Here is a 15,892-nt window from a genome sequence, read left to right as displayed (position 1 = left end):
GATTAAAACAGTGGTTCCCAACGTGGCCGATTTTGAGAGAGAGAGAGAAAGAGAGAGAGAGAGTCTTTATTTTCATCCAACCAAAATACATAGCACACGGTAGTGATGGTGGTACAGAAAATATGCATGCACAGTATTCGGTATTAGAAACAAGGCGACGAAAATACGAAAGGCGCGAAAATGTTAACATAGTTCAGTTAGATATATTTAATTAACACTGCCAAAAATGCACGTGAAGACGGCCTATTCCGCATATGAAGTGAAAACAAGTCAACTCATCGGAAAGTAGACGCAGAAACCGATTTTACGAGTACCTATCACCAATGTTCCCTCTAATTTTTGACGAGTCTGCGCACACTCACCAACTCACTGCACAAACACTTGAACAACAGTGAGTAGCGACTAAAAAAAGGTCATCACTTCGGATTTTTTGTGCGCAACTTAAATTTTCTGTGCGCAGAGACGGTGTCAGCACTGCGCATTTGCGCACATGCGCAGCTTAGAGGGAACATTGCCTATCACCACGGTAAAATGGCCTTTCTTAGTAAATTCACCAGCGATCAAAGTTAGGTGAATAAATTTCCCGTTTATATGTCCTCTGTTTCGGATCCGTAAATATTTGTGTTCAGATTGATAAGGGGGTGAGTCGAAAAAGGTTGGGAACCACTGGAATAAACAACCGCGATATATGACAGCTTCAAACAACAACGCTGTCGATATTTTGTTGTTCGGCAATATTTGTCGCATGCGTGTATGAACAGACGATCTATTATTACTAGCAAACACAACATCCAATCGTAATTTAAACCTGCGCTTGGATTTGGCGGTGTATAGTATATAACCTAATCGCAAAAGTTAATTGAAATAGATCATTGACACTATACGAACCATGTTTGCTTGATGTAAAATTTCTTTCAACTTATTCCAGCGACGAAGCACACAGCACGTGTAAGATGAATTATACTATTATGTCACGCATCAGCGACGCAGGAATCGCCTATAAAAAATATCAACTGTTGGGCACGCAATACATAGTGAATATATTATCGCTTTTTAGTAAGGTGGCGGAATTTCATGTGTCGTTTAGGGATCGTTAATTATATATACCAATGTGATTATTACTAGGTTTCGGCTTCGTGTGCTCATTTAGTTACATGTAATATTATGTGTGTCGAAGTTGGAATTAGTTGGATACACCACGCTTTGGACACAGCACTTTAGACACGGAAGACACCGTTCATCAGTGAAGCAGGCGAATTCAGGCATACCACAATTACACTCCACGCCGGTTGTTCTCGAACTTAGCAAAAATATTCCCGAAACGGTCATACTTAGCAATTTTTTAAATGACTCGCGGTCTACCATACAAAATCAACCCAAAAGTGTACGTTGACTTTGATGGTGTTAATTTAAACTTGCAAAGGGTGTAGATGCTGATCTTTGCGACCAGTTCGGCTATATTTGGTTGCGTTTTTGACAGTGCAACCATATAATATCGTGAATCACATTCAATTGGTTCAAATTAACATCCAACCCTCGAAAACAATGGCCGTGATGGCCCGCATAAGGTAATCAACCTTAACTCCGGGGGACTAAACCTTGAGACCCATCTTAGCTATGTGGGTAATGTCCTCACTACCCTCCACTCCATACATCCCAGTCAAAACGGTATGGCCGCGATTACTAACGAACGGAAATAGTTACCAACCAGTGTTTTTAGTAAGGGTAACTTATGAAAATCAGTGTGGAGTTACTTTCTAGTTGCTTCAAGCGCGAAATTTTCTCTTAGTTAATACCTGTATGCAGAGGTTGTTTCTCCCAGAAGACCCAGATATGAGGGCAAATGACTATACATCCAAAGCCATGCTCATTGTTCATGCCTCATAGTTAGGACGTCAGGAGTTTTACGTGAGTTAGATTCAGGCGAACCATTGTTAATAATTACTTTGTTGAAGCATGTTGTTTTATCGTGAAGGTAATGATTGTAGCTCAGGAGTGTTAAAAAAAACACTTTTTTTTCAAATATCACCTGCGTGGTTGTAAAATCATCTTAGTCGACTTGGTCGCTGCTCGAAAGATGTTGGAATCGCTCACACTTAGCAGACCAAACAAAAGAAAATATTCTCTTTCAGGCACGTGGGGCATTATTTTCCTCCACGGCTCGTATTTCGACAGCGTGGCGTACAGTGTACACCAGGGGTGGGCAAACTTTTGAGCTCGCGGGCCGCATTCAACATACGAATTCATTCCCGGGCCGCACTACATAAAATTGGGATTATAAACGAAAACGCAATGTTGGTATTTGATTATATAATGAGGACATGGAGATGCTTATTTAAAAGAAACCAAGCATTGCTTTGCTATTGTCGTACATGCGTCAGTAACAGTGGCGAGATTTCATAGGCTGGTCGACTTCAATGACCAATTTGTTAAAACTATAGAGATGAAAGTCGGTGGTCCCGATTCTTAGAACAGGATTGAAATTTAAATCTGTCAGCAGCGATCTGTTCATAGATTTGCCAATTCCATTTTTGGTTCAGCTCCAGGACACACAATGCTGACAGCATCATAGCCATGTTAGCCTCAAACACGCTTCTACTGTGTGTAGATAAAATTTAAATACCCTAACTCTACGAATACAGAGAACGAATCTACCTAATGCACGTGCGAATCGTTTTTTACAAGCATATCACTGAAATAATTAAAACTGGAGTTGCCAATCTGAACACACACTCGTGATCCGAATTGCGTCAATCTCGTCCAGAATTTCTGTGATGTTTAGCAGTTGAGACCTTTCAAGCTACGTGGGCTTTAATATCGGGCTGTCGCACCAGACATTGAACATAAAATATAATATGTGCATTATTTATCCTAGAAAAGTGGTCCTCAACTTTACAACTCACGCCCCCTTATGATGGTGAAAGATTTCGCGTCCCCCTTATCGTCATATCACAAAACGCAACCAGGATGTTAGCCAACCTAACGGGTAATTAGGTGGCATGGAAGGCTACTACTGTGGATGAGGGATTTTGAAATGTGAAATTCAAACTAAATACAGAGCAATAACTGTGGAACGAATGTAAATCGCGCGGAGCGCTAACAAATTTTTCAGTTGATCTCAGCTTCGCACGCCTCATCAGATGCTTTCACGCCCTCAAGGGGGGGACGCCCCCTAGTTTAAGAACCACTTCCTTAAAACTATCATGGTGAAATATACTAAAAAGTTTAATCAAGTCCCTGCATTAATTAGATTTTTAGTACGCATTTTATCAATATTTTTTATTAAGTTTCTTTAGACTCTCGCGGGCCGCACAGAACAGTGTGGAGGGCCGCATGCGGCCCGCGGGCCGTAGTTTGCCAACCCCTGGTGTACACCCTTCCATTTATGAGACGGTTTGTAATGATTATGCATTATTAGCGTATAGTCATAGTCATATGGATTTATAGCAATTGTCAAACGCTGTAGCACAGTTTCTTTTTGATGCTACATGAAATCACATACGGTAACATAAGCACAGTTCCAAATATTGTGGATGGTAACGTTAGTGCGTATTCCAACAATAAAGGCCTAACGTCGTCACCATTAGGGATAGAAATTGCACAGCATTACAATAATTACAACTGCAACTGCAATGCCGTGACATTCCCCTACGGGCCTCAGCCATTGGTTAATAAATAATTCTGAGGCATTCCTGTCTCTGATCGTCACGTGCACGCGATGTACTCAAATGATGAACATTTATATAAGCACACTTGCCCACCATAATATTGATACACCGCACGATCGAAGTAAAAAAGTCCGCACGTGATAGCTGATCAGTGATCTTCCTTGATTGAGTAGCACTAAAAATGCTCTCGGCCATGCGAAACGCTTCACATATCAAGCTCATGGCAGGTCTGAAGCCAACTCATGTCAGAAAATCCGTTAATAACATAGAAGTCACGTTTGATCGTCATACACGTTATTGCTTGCATTTCCGCTATCTCCATGTCTAGGCCTACAGTTTCTGTGGCGACTGGATACGAAAATGATAAACAATATTTATTCTGTTGAATGAATCGATTCAGTATTTGGTTTCAGAGCTTGGAGATAGAATTTTCGAATCATTCACGACTTGTGCGCTACCTTAGAACACTCTGATTTAGACATCGACAACAGAGATGAGCAATATGAGCATGAATTTGGTGATTTCGACCGGATTTATAACTTTGTCGGAGGTAGAATTGAACTTATAATAGTTTACAATTTTCACGGGACTACCAAATACAATTTCATTCATTACCGGACTTGGATATCGACGCAAATTCTGAATCTGCTCTCATCTTTGACAGACAGACGGAATCGCAAATAGGGCTGGGCAAAATTGAATACCTGAGTGAATCACGTATTTTGCTTCGAGTCGAGTATTCGAGCATCACATGTCAAAGTTAAAATATGAACCTTGCATGCCAACAGAAGCATATACTGTGTTATCCATCACTTTAAAGAGGCTTCGGTAATTTTGCGACCATACCGATTTCATTGAACTTTGTGAGAATGTTGTGGGAGAGAGAGAGAGATATGATATTCATTTTCGCCTGCACCATCGAGGTGCTTTGACGACGGAGTTGCGATACGGCCCCATGAGGTCATCTAGTCTGCGCCCCCGCTTTTTTTTTCTCCTCCATGCTATCCGTGATTGCTGAGCGCCTAGCAGGATAGCTGCGGATACCATTTTTCGAGTCTTTGGTTTGACCCACGACCTACCGCTCGAGAAGCCGGACGCATAACCATTACACTATCTCGCTCGGCGGAAAAGTGTTATTTCCAGCAACGTTCGTAGCCATGTACTATGTGTTAAACATGCTGCGACACGACTAATCAAGGTTTCAAGGCTTCTACGGTGGAAAATACTATCGAAACTATAATCCTCATTGATAAAGTAACGTTCAGTGACGAGGAGCGTATAAATTCAGTACTCGAAAAAATCGTATTTTACTACAAGATTCGAATCATTAAAATTAATAATCGATTCAGATTCGAATACTCGAATCATTGTGCCCAGCCTATTCGCAAATACCCTGCTCCGACGGTAATTCGCTACTCACGCATGGTCAAAATAAGTCTCGTAACGTGGCCTCTCGTCCAAACTTCGACAGTCGACACCTTATTACGTGAACGCGGTTCGGGCTACTCAAGACGAATGATTACAGGTACCAGGTACAGTACACTAATACTCCACTCAGTAAACAGCAGCGTTTCCAATCCTGCGGAACAAGTTGAGTTTTAATGCTACCCGCGAGTCCGCAACAACAGACATATGCGAAATTCAATCACTGTCCACTGTGTACTTTTCACAAAGAAATGTGTGGATAGCGAAATACATTCGTCGACTTACACGTCAGGCGCTGCAATATTATCTCATTTGCCTGCAGATTTTTCACACAGGTTTGCCATGCGCGATTGATTCTGCAGACCAGTGGTTCTACCTGCGGAACACCTACGATAATCTTCAGGCCTTCATGGAGCCCGAAATTTTCGTTGCGTCATAAAAACCAAAAGATAGCACAATATACATACATGTTATAATTTGGTAATTAGGCCTACTATAGATCTCTGGCGAATAAAATGAACTGTAAACGAACAGAGTGTTAGAGGAACAAAACGATTAAAATATCATATTCAAACAAAACGAAAACTTCTATATTGAACATTTCTTGCAAATCGGTGTCACTTGTGCTATTTCCTTTCAGATACCAGTTCAGAAATGCGAGGCTTCACCTTGGAGAGTGTGTAATCGTTTTGTTCGGTCGAAACGCAACATTGTGATTCCGATTGATAAATAAATTGCATGCGTACGTCACTGCACACTGCACACGTACCACCAGAACATTTACAATTCATCTACTGCTCGAGCCAAATTACCTGCCACCAATGATGACCAAAGCGGTCGTATCGTATCATCACAAATCTTATGTATGAATGTATGACCGACGTCCGTCTTGTCCTCCAATGAACCCTTGAGACTAGCTGGCGAGAAAGCGTATATAGTGGTATACTCCAAAGCAACAACACTGTTGCCCAACCGCGCCCAGACATTGCTTCATTGATCATTTGCTACCATCGTTAAATCCAGTGGTTCTCAACCTTTTTCACCTCGCGGACCGGTAAAATTTCAAAAAATGTCTGTCTGGTGAACTTTCAAAATTGAAATGAAGCCAAAATTTAATGTATGCAACCGTTTTTTGCAATTATATGGTGGTGGAGAGTGACATTTAGAGGGTTTTGATCGTATTTAATTATATTCATAATGGCATCCATGTGATTTTATGGTAGTGAGTCTGCCGAGTCGACGTTAAAATGCCTGCGTGGTACCGCCGAGAGTCCTTTACAGTCTTTTGCGCCGAAGGCCGACTGTTTAACCGACCACGCCAACTCAAATAATGTTATTCTCTTTGACAATATCGAGAGATGAATCGTATCGGAGTCGAACCAAGCACCTTGTCGTGCTACATTGCTAATTGCCCACTGCCACCAGACGCAGGCTACTCTGGCAACTACCTATACAAATACAATGCGTGCTGCAAGAAAACACATTACAGCAGCTATACCGGCCATCCGCAAATCCGAGCCGAAAAAGCACTTCGTCAGCCCATCCCCAAAGACGCTGGTCTTGGGGTCCCCACAGGGCGATATGTCAAACTTCCGGGGGCTTCACCCCCAGACCCTACCGTTGGGTGGATGTTTTCACCTGTACTTGTGAGCACACCCATTCTACTCAGCGTAAGCAGAGAGTTTACGTAGCTTAATCGCGCCAATAACGAAACTTTTCGATCATTCACGAGTGAAGCAGTTTTCTCGCGGCCAAATTTTTGGCCCACCTTTAGGAGTCCCATGTTAACCTAAGCTTCATTATGTGTTGGTGCGTCGTGGCGTGGTAATGGCTGATGCTAAAATACCTATAAATCATTACGTATTTCTCAGAAAAGGGCACCTAATAAGCAGGACATTTAGGGATACTAAATCGTGCAAAGCACGAAAAGAAATTGAAAAATGTTAGAAAAAGTTTCAAATAAATACGCTATGATTTATGTTCATTTGCGAAATAATTTTGAGCCCTATTCAAGCTCGGCCTCCCTCCAATTGGGCGGTTTGTGGTGCCCCAGTTACGGTCCTGCACAAAATGAATGAATCGAAGACCAATGATCAAACTGCGCTGTTCAGCGATGAGTCGGCTCGTATCTGTTCTGTGTACTTGTCGCTCGCATGTCGTGAAATGACACGTCTTGAACTTCAAGTCAAATCGAACATGTTTTCAGCCCTAATGTTACCTCAGGAATTTGTGAATCAGTTTAAAATTTGATGTTTTATTTATTTTATCAATGAACAAGCCTTCAACATTGCATCTTGAAATTAAAGTATAAAATTATAATATGCCTGCCGGACCGGCAGGAATGTCGTCGCGGACCGGCACCGGCGGTTGAGAACCACTGGTTTAATCTATCTTTATATTTTTCTGTTTTTAACTAACATGTTTTACAGCCATACTGTATAGCGTCAAGTGTATCTGTTCGATGCGGGTGTGATCAGACTAGTTGATCCTCAGGGTCGCATCGATCATTCCTATCTAATACCGAATTCTGTGCATGCATATTTTCTGTACCACCATCATTGCCGTCTGCTGTTATGTATTTTGGTTGTTTGAAAATAACTCTCTCTCTATCTCTCAATGGGTTGTGGGTTCGAGTCCGACAAAGGTCGACACCAGAATTCCTATCTAAGTGTTGGAGGTTTATCAGGCTCCTCGCCATCTCATCCACTCACAGCATAAGCGATGTCTTACGAAAGCCTAGAAGTGGGCCGTGCTACAAGTGGGCAATTACGGAATAAAAAATAAGGAATATCGCCCTGGTGTAAATGACCAATTGACCATTGACAAACACCATAATTATCACAAACAACAACAACAACCCCTGAGACTGGCTCAGGCAACCCCAAATGTTCCATGGAACACCGTTAAGGACTATTGCCGTATAGGTAGACAATGACTACATAAGACAGGTGCACAGCATTAACAATTGAACATTGAACATCGAGCATGAACTGAACACTGAACATGAACACTGAACAGTGATAGCTGCTGCGAAGTGAGGTAACACATAAACGTGTGTAGAAGCTCTGACGAAACTTTACATGATGATCTGAATCGAAGAGTCGACCGCATGATGTAAATTCCGTTACTATTCACCCAGAAACATCTGCAAATAGACAAATAGATTTTTTGACGCTTGATGCATTGGGAATTTTGGATACATAAAATGGCGGCCGCCTCTATTTCGGCCCTGGCGGTTCTAGCGCTGGTCGTTTTGCCGCAACGCCATACATAAACAGACTATATACAGACCAAGTTCAGGCCAACATGCGAATGCGAAGTACCATACCAAATGACCTGATCATAAAATACCCGCCTTTCTTGCGCCAAATTGACCCCGCATGTTCAATTGTTCATGTTTACCAGTATCGTTATCTCTAGTCGCCGAAATAATCATCGCTAAAATGGTTGCTGAAGAAACGACGAACGACGGAGCCGAATAGTCCTACACTATTGCCGTTGAATACCGTGCAACTGCTCCATTTTAATGTGATAACGAACGATAGCATACTTGCGTTCGCGATTTCGCGCTCTGTGGACAATTCTCGACTTAGTATTATTATGGTGAAGAAGTATGACATGCGGCTATTCACAAACCTTATGAATTGGGTGTTCTCGGTCGTTCAGACCTTCGATGATGTCGAAGTGATCAAATCTGTCCAGTTTAATCTGTTCGGCCACGGCCCCTCCATCTTTTAATTTCTGACATTGAAATCATAAAATTTTAAAAATCGTTGAATATTCTCAAGCTATCCCAGATGTAATGATCCGCGATTTGACAAAAGCTAGTGAAATATGGCCTATGTTCGAATCAATATTTCACTAGCAAATTTTGCCCTACCTTAATATACTGTTCTCCGTTTCCACTGAATATAGGAGGGTCATGTTGAGCCAACACGGACACTACTTCGGTACTAAATTGTCGAATCGTGCGTAGAGCGGAGTTTGTGTGCCTGATAGGACTAAAATCGTGTATCTCTTTCCTGTAAAATGAACACCGGATGCAATGAAAATATTCTCCCGGACATAATATTTCAATCCAATGACATTAGTTGTGTCGGTATTTTTTTGCAATACGTACAGAAAGTTATCAAGTAGAACAATATAATTGTGTGGAGAAAGTACATAAGTTCGTCATTCGGGCACAACTAAATTCATCAATAGGTAATACATCATACGCCATACGCGAATGCAGTAAGAAAATTTCCAGCCGAACCAAATAATCGACCTTACGGATATATTGCGACGTAATGTAAAAAAGCCCGAAAAGTATAGTTTTGATAGATGACTTCCCCATACTCACGCAGTTAGCCTTAAGTGTTCCCCGACGTCAATATGTACGACTGGTGTCAGATCATACACACCGCTGATCAAAATGCATCTCGAAATCGGTATAACGTTGTTCACGCCTGCATATTTGTCCCACTCTGTAGATAGGATCATACACGCCAGGTGCGCGCCTGCTGAGTGTCCTTGGATAACCATTTGGCGACTTTTGGGAAATCGCTTGCATATAAAAGCGTACGCCTCGCGAATTTCATTCACTATTGTTGTCATGGACGCTGAAACAATACAATAAATTATAGCTGAATGGTTAAGCACCAGCGTCACGACACCAGTGGCAGTGGTTCGAATCCCGGTTCGGACTAACTACTATGTGTCGGAGGTTATATGGGCTCCTCATCGCCGACCTCACTGCTAAGCAGTGACTTAAAAAGCCCAACTAGTGAGCCGAGCTATAATTCGGCAGCAACAGAACTGATGAGGCGTGCCTGAGATAGTGCAAGAAACGAAGTAAAAAGACCAGAAGAAATGCATTGAACCGTTGAATTATCATGTCGTGGAGCACAAAGCCTTAATCAGGCTATAAGCACCACTGTTGCTGTAATATTTATAATAATAATAATCTTGAATTGTGCAAACATTTTAACATCAACACTTCGACAAAAAATTGGTATGACTACAAAACCCAGCACCAGTGACAGAAAACGACCAAGTAAAAATTCTGTGGGATGTAGCCTAGCAGTTATAACTGACCGCGAAATCAGGAGCAACCGCCCGGATATGATAATCAAACTAAAAAAAAGACAAGAGAATGCTTGTTCATTGAGCTGGCTGTCCCAGCTGATCACAATATAATGCAAAAAGAATCAGAAAAACAGTCGAAATACGCAGATCTCAAAATGGAATGCGAGAAAATGTGGTGATGCAAAATAAACATCGTAACGATAGTCGTTGGCGCTACTGGGGTCGTAAGCAAAAAACTCATGAGACATATCCAACAGATTCCGGGTAACGTTCGATTCGACATGATCCAAAAGATCACGTTATTGGGCACTGTGCATATTCTTCGGAAGGCCTTGAATGCACCACTGGACTAAAATTATACTAGTGAATCACAGCATAATTTCTGTAATCTCGATTCTTCATTTTCAATCATCTCTACCTCTGCTATGTAACCCTTGCCAATTCTTTATCTACTGCAATTCTGTAATCTGACTTTTCCATGTATTGCATAGGAATAACAAATTGACTGCATTTCTGAAATTTTGAAAAATTTACTCCAATCTCGCCATTTTCCGTTGGGTGCAGGTTGCTCCCCGGATTGTGTGTGTATTGACCAGTTTCTTACTGTGAATAAAGAATATAATAATAATTATTATAGCTGAATATTTTCTACTGTGCAATTGTGACGTCATCATCGTTTTCATTTTTTTCATCAGTTACCAGTCAGCCAGTTCGGATTGCTACAAGAATTGCACGGCGATATGAAGGAGGAAGTCGAAACGACTAGGTGAACTCAATCATCCAACCTGCCTGGCCATATGAATGTAGGCCCACTATCCACTGTAGTTGTTAAAAGAGGTGTGCACGCTCAGAAATCTAGAATTACCAAAAAATGGCCAGCCGATTAAGAGACTGAGGGCCGCACCCCGAACCATCCAATTGGATGGCGGAGCTTGAATGGGGCCCAAAATCATTACCTAAATCAGCATACTATAGAGAAGTGGTTCTTAACCTTTTGGTCTTCGCGGACCCCTTTTGGACCGCCACGTACCCTCGCGGACCCCCCAACGTTTTAGTACGAATATCTCAATTTTCGTGCAACCGTAATCTGTCTGGTACAAACATTAACTGAGCTTGTGATAAACAGCAACAAATCCTTTCTTGAAAATAACATCATATTATACACATAAATTGGGTAGACTTTTATTAATGCAAAGCGAATTCTGTAGCTCCATTTCTTGAAATACGTGATCGTGTCTTGAAGATCGACGTTTTCAATTTGATATGAACGAGTGCCGGAAATCTATTTCCACAAAGATAGGTGGTGGCGAACGCAGTAATATCGCGTAACGTTTCCGACGATACGTTTGGCTATGATCGCAACATATATCGCACCAAATATTTTTAAGAAACTGAACATATAACGTCCAGCCTATATAGTCATTTCTATCCAGCAGCTCATCTTGAAGTTATTCTGGAATGGTGGTTATGTATATCACAGGAGAAAATGGATTTCGCAAACATCTCGAAGTCACCCCGCTTGGCCTTACTACTCCTACCAACAGAACATATCTAAATAGCAATATGTTTGAATCAGTAGGCTATTGACAATTTTTAAATTGAGACTATATAGTTTGCAAAGTAGGATATTTCACCCCAGACGGCCATTCTATTGATGTGAGTCTTGAATTAGGTTATCAAACATTTTGCAAATTCAGAGGTTTCGCGTAACCCCTGAAAATGCTTCGCGGGCCCCCGGTTGAGAACCGCGGCAATAGACGATATTTGTATGGAGATTTATTCGCGCTTTCAACGCGCTTCGTTAGGCAATACAGCGCCACGACCCACCAAGACAAGGCATATGAAGTTCTCGCCATCATGAGACTCATCGAAGTGTGCAGCGACGGCGAGAAGTCTTGACCGAAAGTGATCGCCGCATGTTGGCCCAAGCCTTCGATATATTGATGTTCAATTTTCCATTGCCGATGTGCGGCTACACGGCCGACTCCAAATAGTCCTATCCTGGCAATATGAGCCCCGCAGTACAAAATGCTCCCCGCGGGGGAAAGAAATGCAAATTTGCTGTAATATGCGTCTCACCAAACAAGTTGTTCTTTTAGTTTAGTCCGGTATGAATAGGTGATTCCGATGTCATTTGACTATAGCAGACGGAAGGTCACGAAATACTAATAATAATGTGTTTGTGTGTGTGTGTATGTGTGTGTGTGACGAAGTGCTGTTTCGGTCGTGTGAAGAGTTATGTTACAGCAGCACTGGGTATATTGTGTCAGCATCGATCTGACAATTTCAGCACGAACGCTAATTTGAACTGGAAAGGTGGCGAATTGGTCATAGTGCACACTCGAAGATTTTCTGATATCAGGGGATATACGATTTGAATGTGTTTTTCTATCATTCCTGTCCACCATTCCTTGGTAATTCGAAGACGAGGATACTCGTGCATTGTACTTAAGCACATGACCGAACAGCACCTCGTCAGCCCCCCTCCCCGAAACGTTGGTCTTGGGCCCCACCATATGATGATAAACCGATAAACTCCAGACATTGGGGGCCGTTTACTGAGCCAGCTATTCTCTCCTAAACTCGCTAAGCGCGAATTTTTTTTATAATTCATGATTGAATCGGTCAATATGATCGGGAATGGCACATATATTGCTATCAATTTTTATCCTCTTTCTGCTCACGTAATCAGATTTACAGGTAGAGCTGAGTGAGGTGTGTTTGAAAAGGTAGGACCCTTCAATAACAATTTAACATCTTCGGGCGTATACCCGTTGGCAGGTATGAATCAGCACTTCGTCAGCACCCGCCCCCCATAGGCTCCCATAGGGTACCCCCAATCACGTTGTTCGCGTTTGTCACGAAATTAGTCATACTGTTCAGTGAGCCAGCGCGAGGCGCGAAAATTTTCGAAAATTCATGATAAAATCTGTCAATAAGATCGGGAATTGCATATATATTGCTATCAATTTCTCGTCCGCTCTGCTCACGTAATCAGATTTACCGGTAGAGCTGAGTGAGGTGTCTTGGAAACTGTAGGGCCCGTTGGTATGACTCCGTAACATGCAGTTATTTCGTGACCTCCTGTCTGCTATATCAAAAAATATAGAATCGCGCTAACGTAGGCTACTAAACTAAAAGACGCACACGATTTCAAATTGGTATTTCTTCACTGGCATGTATTTTTCCCTGCGGGATGGTATTTGTCTTGTGAGGTTCAGATTGCCAAGACAGGAACATTCGTCGCCAGTCCTTAGGCGCCTATGGACAATTAAACCTATATGTATTTTGTATATATAACGAAGTTTTCGGTCAGCATACGGGCAGTCCTTTTCGGCCAAGGTTTTCTCGCTGCCGATCGTTCTGGCACACTTCTTGGAGTCGCGCGTTACATGGCCTAAAACTTGTTATGTCTTGGTGCGTCGTGGCGCGGTAATGGCCAACGCCGATATTCCCATTTCTATCAAGCTTGCGTATTTTTGTTTGGGTGGGGGGGAAGAGTACCCTAACATCGAGATATTTGGCAACTAGAAATCGCGCGAAGCGCGAAAAAAATTTGAAAAAGTTGCATAAATTTTTATAAAATAATCTATAATTTATGTTAATTCACGAAATAATTTTGGGCCCCCTTCGAGCTCGGGCCCTCCCCAATTGGGGGGTTTGGGGTGCGGCAGTTACGGTCATGCTTAAGCATTAGCATAAGCATTCGATTCCGATACGCGTACCCGCCGACTTATTATTCCATAATTCCAGATCACGTTGACGCAATAGACATAAACAACCAACCGTCCGGAGCTTGATCGTATCCAACATTGATTCCTATCCATCCCTTCTCGACAGCGAATTTCACAACGCAAAGATACATTTCTCTCCTGAATGCAAGCACAGGTAATGAGCATAACGGAAAAAAGAACATTCTATAAAATCTATATCCCTAGCAACGATTGTACCGGGCATGCGATACGGGGCTACGAAGTAAGTACGCAATCGTAGGCCCGACTCTACGTTGCACTGAGTGCGGAATTCATTATAACTTACTCTGTTTCTGTCCAATATCCGCCATGGATGAATACAAGAATCGGAGCACCTATACAATTATACAAAGGTGTTCGGTCAAAAGATACGGGGATTCTTTATTATTACAATTCTTATATAGCCTACTGTTAAATATATCCGCGCCAACGAATGCCCAAGATTTCGAAAGAATTCAGAAGTTAAATTCTAGTGTTGAAATTATAGGCCTACGCATCATTTCCAGTAAGAGTTATTTTATCAATGAGAATTATAGTTTCGAGGCCTTGATACCTAAATTGATCCTATCATAGCATCCGAAATACAGTACAAATCTACGCACGTTGTGTCGTTATAGTGTATATGACTTTTCTGTGAAGTCATGATCAAATCACATCAGTGCAACGGCCTAGGTAAGGTAGGCACTATTTCTATAAAAATAGGACAAATTCCCCAAAAAGAGGACATTTAGGCGTCTTCCTAATACAAGGCCTATAGGCCTATTATGGAAATTACCAGTAAATACCAGCAAACAATGAATTTTCGACTAGTTGAATATTTAGCTGGAATCGGGCGTGCTGACAAGTGTACTGTAAACCTTGTGCATCTTATGAATTTTTTTTCGATACCAAGGAATTATAAAAGAGGACATATGGTAGCCCTATGCATAACGCATATGCAGGATTGCTAACCTTCTTGAAGGTTATTGGGCGATGCGATATCCATTTCCTGTCGTGGCCCTAAATCACCGTAGCTTAGTGTCTCAATTCTGCCCTCGAAATTCTGGCGGAAGTCGTCCGTGAATTTGCTCAATCTGCTTATGAATGCGGCAATGCAATCGCTTCTCGGAGACCAATGACTCGCCATGTATTGATGATTAATGTGAGAGTCGAATGACTGAACAGAATAATAGATTTTGCAGCAATCCGTTTTCGATACTTGGTTGTTCGGAGATATTGCTCCCATTAGCGGACGAACATACCATCTATTTTCAAACGCAATATAAATTTTGCGTTAGCATCGTGCATGGGCTGGGCATCGTGCAGGCTGAGCGAGAGCCTAATATGTCATTTAATTAAAAAAACAGATCACCAAACATCACTTACCATGTTGGCTTGTATATATAGACTTCTTGCTTAGGCTTGTGCTGGCGATGACGTATGTATACGGAGACGAATTATTATCTCTATCAGGAATATCCTATATATAAATCATATAATATCAACTATTGGATATACTCATTACTCAGTGGCCTATATAACCAATATTGCTTTTAACAAAGCGAATTCAGGCATCTATACGTATGTAGCCAGCCTATATCATAGCCTCACAAATATGACAACAGTACTGAAACTGCAGTAAGGTACCTATCACCCAATCCACGATACCTGGTAGGAATTTCCCATCTCCGATCGTTATATACACGCGATGCACTAAAACCTTAGGAACACTAAATGAACGCATAGGCCTACTATATATATACAGATGATCCACCGCACATTCGAAGTAACGAATGCCTATATTGCCTATTGCCTACATGTAAAGCTGAACGCCTTGGATTGAGTAGCAAATAAGCTTACGGCTAAGCTATATGCGATCACTCACGTCAAGCTCAAGCAGGTCTGCAGCCAATTGATGTGAGAGTCGATTACATAGTCAGAGCCCACAGCGCATGATCTGCAATCTGCATAGAGAAGTCTATGGCGTGCATTTCCGCTACA

The 15,892-nt window shown here is 41.9% G+C and overlaps 2 protein-coding genes and 1 long non-coding RNA gene across 4 annotated transcripts in view; 1 reads left to right on the top strand and 2 right to left on the bottom strand.

Moving 5' to 3' along the window:
- Positions 1-1,689, bottom strand: part of LOC145458396 (uncharacterized) — a 43,735-nt gene extending 42,046 nt beyond the window's left edge. Inside the window, exon 1 of the mRNA XM_080336752.1 lies at positions 889-1,689. Coding sequence (XP_080192878.1) covers positions 889-891 — 3 coding nt within the window. The 5' untranslated portion in view covers positions 892-1,689. The remainder of the gene's footprint in view (positions 1-888) is intronic.
- LOC145458412 (uncharacterized) overlaps positions 1-15,892 on the top strand; it is a 222,961-nt gene that overhangs the window by 168,260 nt on the left and 38,809 nt on the right. The gene's annotated exons all lie outside the window — the stretch shown is intronic.
- Positions 8,038-15,420, bottom strand: LOC145458403 (kynurenine formamidase-like). Its single transcript, XM_080336760.1, has 8 exons — positions 15,278-15,420; positions 14,864-15,068; positions 14,199-14,247; positions 13,947-14,032; positions 9,436-9,694; positions 8,974-9,115; positions 8,730-8,834; positions 8,038-8,238 (listed from the first exon to the last, which is right to left on the bottom strand). Exons 1-8 carry the CDS (start codon positions 15,278-15,280, stop codon positions 8,221-8,223), a joined length of 867 nt encoding a protein of 288 aa, XP_080192886.1. The 5' UTR covers positions 15,281-15,420; the 3' UTR covers positions 8,038-8,220.

This window comes from Botryllus schlosseri, chromosome 16 (assembly GCF_051294905.1).
Source record: "Botryllus schlosseri isolate E-star chromosome 16, Bs_hap1, whole genome shotgun sequence".
NCBI lineage: Eukaryota > Metazoa > Chordata > Ascidiacea > Stolidobranchia > Styelidae > Botryllus > Botryllus schlosseri.
This window is presented reverse-complemented; position numbering and strand designations above follow the sequence as displayed.